Consider the following 4,427-nt stretch of genomic DNA (forward strand, 5'->3'; position numbering starts at 1 on the left):
GACGCTCGTGTGCGCCAGCGAAGTGGGCAGCTGGTCCTACTCGCAGCGCCACAGCCGGAGCCTGTGCGTGGCCGACGGCGCTGCCAAGAGCGACCTCATGGTTTTCAGCCCCAACTTCCCTCCGCCGCCGCCCGGCCCCGCGCCCAAGGACACGCAGCCGGAGCCCTCCGCTCTCCTCGACACGGTCAGTGCCACTGCCTTGTTCGCCTCTCGCTGTTTTCTTCTCCGCCTCTTTTCTTCTCTGCTCATTCTCTCTCTAGCCCCCTGGGTAGGTCTTGATTGAAGCGAGGCCCCGCCCACGCAGTCTGAGGGCAGTGGGTGTTTAAGGATGTTAAAGAGACATTTCCATGGTCGGCCTTGTCCTTTCGTGATTTTGCGATTTCTTGGTGTGTGCAAGCAGAATTAAGGTAATATGGCACCCCAGAGTAGTTACCATCCGCAGGTGAGTTTTGCTGCGCTGGGCAGGAGTTTTACTCAGGAATGAAATCACTGCCTATTGCAGTGATAGGTAAGCCGAGGTGCCAGCTTTGCAGGTAACTTTCTTACTTTTTTTGCGTGAAGGTTTTCAATGGCATTTTGGTGCAGGAATACAAGACAAGCCTTGGTGGTGACAGTCCCCCAGTCGCTTTGGATTGACTTATTGCCTTTGCTAATTTCTGACCATGTTGGTATTAAGTCTGCATTATTATTGAAAACTGTCCTCTTTCATGTTCCTTTCCTGAGATGTGACACAAAATTATACTTGGGACTTCAACTATTTGACTCCCTGCGCAAACAACAATTCTTTATTTAGACTCCGTCATCAGGCTCATTAAGAATGTAGGAACGGCTGTGTGGATTTTACTATCTATTTTTCCTTGTATTATTTTTTCCTTCCTGTAAGGGAGGGAAACTGTAGCATGTTTACTAAAGTGAGTGTGGCAGTGGGTGGGTTAGGCCCAGGTTTATTTTGATGGGACCTTGAGCAGAAGAGCTGCCTGAGGAAGGTGGAATTCATTGAGAAGGGCATGGGCCATGTCTTAAGACAAGAATGAGTCATGATGTGGTTGTCTTGAGAACTCATGTCCCAGAGTGATGAATAAAATATATCTAGAGAAAACTGTGAGGCAGGATGGGCACAGAATTCTTCTGCCTGGGATCCTTTGCAAGATTCTATAGTTCCGGAGTTGGAGGCCTTGTGGTCCCTGAGATGCTGTGTGGTATTGAAATGGCTGCAGTGTCCTTTGAGGTGATGAAGTTCTCCCAGAACAGAAAGAGATTTGTGCTGATTCATCATTACTGTATAAAATGTGTTGGTAAGAGGAAATACAATGATGAATGTTGTTTAATGAACTACTTCCTTCTTATTTTGCGAAAGGCATTTTAGGAGGGTAGGACTTGAGTTTGCTGGAGTCCTTGTGTAGGAGTCCACATCTATAGCAGCTTCCTCAGCTGTTGATTTTGCCAGGATGGTTCCCTGCTGATTGTCAAGTGGGATTTGCAAGAGGATGTGATGAGGAAGAGAGTATAATCTGTGTGTGCCTCATATCTCCTACTTGAGCACTTGCAGGATCAGCCTCAGTAGAAATGGGGTGTTCCCTGGTCATGCTTAACCCTGATACCTGCATGGCCACACCAAACCCTGCAGAGCAGCCCAGCTCTGATGTTATCATAGGAATTCTGCCCCGCGGTTTGACTGTGCTTGTGCTTCAGCATTTGGTGTGGTTCTCTCAAAATAAAATGAACCTGGATCAGGATCAGAGCTGTCACTCTGATGACAGAATTTAAAACATCTCTAATGTGTACCTCTGTGGTGTTTCCATCTGAGATTGCTGAAAAGGGATTTCACATTTAAGGTGAATTTCACACAGTCTGCCAGACATTCCATAGCTTTGCATCTCTTCAAAATTTCTTTTTTATTGTGGAGGAATTGTGAAGGAAGGTGGGTATGTGCAAAGGCCTGGATCATGCTCAGAGTGGGTTTTATTGCTGGGGCAAGCTGTTTTGGTGTGGCAGTTTGGCAGCTACAGCTGTAATCCTCCAAGTGGCATGGAGTACTGCTTGGGTCCTCTGTCATGGGGAGGGTGACTTTGACTGGAGAAGTTTCTTTACTTTGGAAATGGAGATACTCTGCAGCATAAGCCCTATCAGTAGGGAAGAAAAGCTCCAGCTGCTGAGCTGGAAATTCATTTCCCAGAGCTTGGGATAGAGGAATCCACTGCAAAATCTTGTGAAGACACCTGTCACCCAGGATTGCTCTCCTGGGATCCTCTCAGGTTCTTCTGAAGTCCTGTGTGTCTTTGGTATTCTCTGTGCTCTTCCTGCCAGATGCGAAGATATCTTCCATCCACAACTTGGATCAATGGTGGAATGGGACCTTCTAGTTTTCTTCTCTCCTTTTACCAAAACATTCCATCTTTTTAATTTTTTTTCTTCTTTTGCATTGGCCATGTGTTGGTAACAGTGGATGAAATGCAGACTACTGAACTTTGGCAGCTGTCAGGTAGCAGAGTTTCAAGTAGTTGACCATTGCTATGAGAGATGGATTTTCCAGTCTTCTAAGCTGAGGTTGAGGTTGGGAGAATGTCCTTAGATTTGCAGGATCTCTTCTACTTGGCATGTGATAAAAGTACACGAAGGAGAATTGTGCTCTGTTCAGTGATTTAGAGGCTTTTGCAGAATGTGGGTCATTTTCTCCTATTCATTTTCCCCAGAAATCTCTGATAACATTAAAAGAAAATATGCTTCAGAACCAATTCTCTCAATTGATAGTAAATATTTTCTGAAGAAGGAGCCAGGGATGCTTCAGGTAAGTTGCTGCTACCTAAAGAAGATGAGTCTGATTTCAGTTGTACTTTGGATTGACCCAATGTGTATCTTCATTGGGATTGACCCAATGTGCCTGGATTTGGAGTTGGACTTGATGATCCTTATGGGTGCCTTCCAGTTTGAAATATTTTGTGATTCCTTTACTGGATCAGCAGAGCACCACTGCCTCCTCCCAATCCTAACTTCTTTCTCCAGACACAGTTCAAACAAATAACAGCAAGCACAGATGAAGGAGGGACGCTAATACATTTCTCAGAGATGATGTGTTTTGAGTCGGGAGTGTGTTCCTAGAGAAAATGACACAAATAAAATGACTCTGTTGCCTTTACCCTGTGGATCAGGCTGCACGCAGGCATTTCATGGGGAATTTGCCCCTGGGGATGGACGCTCTTGCTGTGTGTTTCTGACTGTGGTGGCCTGCCTGAAATATGAAGCCAGAAATTTGTATTCAGCATGCAGGTGGGAAGTGAGGCCTGAAGAACAGCTCTTCATCAGAGTATATGGAAAGTGTTCAGAAGCAGTGGTGTTCAGAATTCAGGATGGATTGGTGTGCTGGGCCTTGATGGCTTTGAGTTCCTGCAGAAGATTCACTGATTTGTTTGTGCTTAGTGAAGTCTGTTTACACCAATGTCAAAGTACCTAGGGATTGGGCCTGTGTTTCAGAGGCTGTGAATTCTCTCCCTTGAGAGGATGGAGGCTGAAGAGTGTGGTTTCCTTCCAGAAGGTGAGGTGAAAGAGCAATCTGTCAGTCTGGCACAGACCTGAAGTGAGCAGGAAGTTTGCTCTTTGACTGGAGAGATGAATGATGACAGCAGAGAGGAATGAGAACTGTCACCAATGGTGTGTTTGTGCTTCTTGGGGAGAGTGAAGTAATGGAAAAATACATTGATAATGGAGATGAGGAAGAGAGTATGTGTGTGCATAAGGACAGTGAAGGGGAGGAGGAAGAGGGGAAAATGAAAGGAAGGAAGGATGGATGGATGAATGGACGGAAGGATTCACTGGTATGTCACAGATGCTCTCACTGTAAATAGAAAGGGAGAAGAGCAAGAATGGAGGACATTAACGAGTGAGAGAAGGGAAAGGCAGAAGATGCTATGAAGGTATTACACAAGGAGGTAAGTAAAGATCAAAGATGACAAAGACAGGAAAGAAAACAACAGCAAAGGAGATGAGCAGTACACAACGACCTTACCTCTAATCGCTGGGTGGACCTGGTTCTCAAGAGCCCTGCCTCGATTCGAATATTCCGCGGTCTGATGCTAATGACACGTAAGTCGAGTTGGTGGATCCAGCTTGTTTTTTCTGCAGTCTGGCTTCGGAGGCGATAGGAGAGATACCAGAAGGGGTAAGAGGAGAGCAGCGGGAAAAGTCCAAAGGATAAAATATAAAAGGAGCACGGTAAGAAGAAACAGCAGAGGAGATGGCCATGACAGAGCAGAGGCACAGGCGATATCGCGGAGCGTGTGAGGCGGCGGAGCAGCGCACGGTGTCGCTGCAGGCTCAGGAACGGCTCGGTGTGGGCGGCTCCGCCCCGGTGCGGCGGAGAGCCCGGCTGTGAGCGCGGGGGGGCGGTGGCTTGGGCCGGGCAGCAGAGCCGGTGCGTCCGGGCGGCGGCG

The 4,427-nt window shown here is 47.1% G+C and overlaps 1 protein-coding gene across 1 annotated transcript in view; it reads left to right on the forward strand.

The window, feature by feature from the left end:
• Positions 1-4,427, forward strand: part of LOC102038438 (protocadherin alpha-2-like) — an 8,607-nt gene that overhangs the window by 1,519 nt on the left and 2,661 nt on the right. The window contains exon 2 of the mRNA XM_014311646.2: positions 19-184. Within this exon, the coding sequence (XP_014167121.1) occupies positions 19-184 (166 nt within the window). The remainder of the gene's footprint in view (positions 1-18; positions 185-4,427) is intronic.

This window comes from Geospiza fortis, unplaced genomic scaffold (assembly GCF_000277835.1).
Source record: "Geospiza fortis unplaced genomic scaffold, GeoFor_1.0 scaffold3727, whole genome shotgun sequence".
NCBI classification, from domain to species: Eukaryota; Metazoa; Chordata; class Aves; order Passeriformes; family Thraupidae; genus Geospiza; species Geospiza fortis.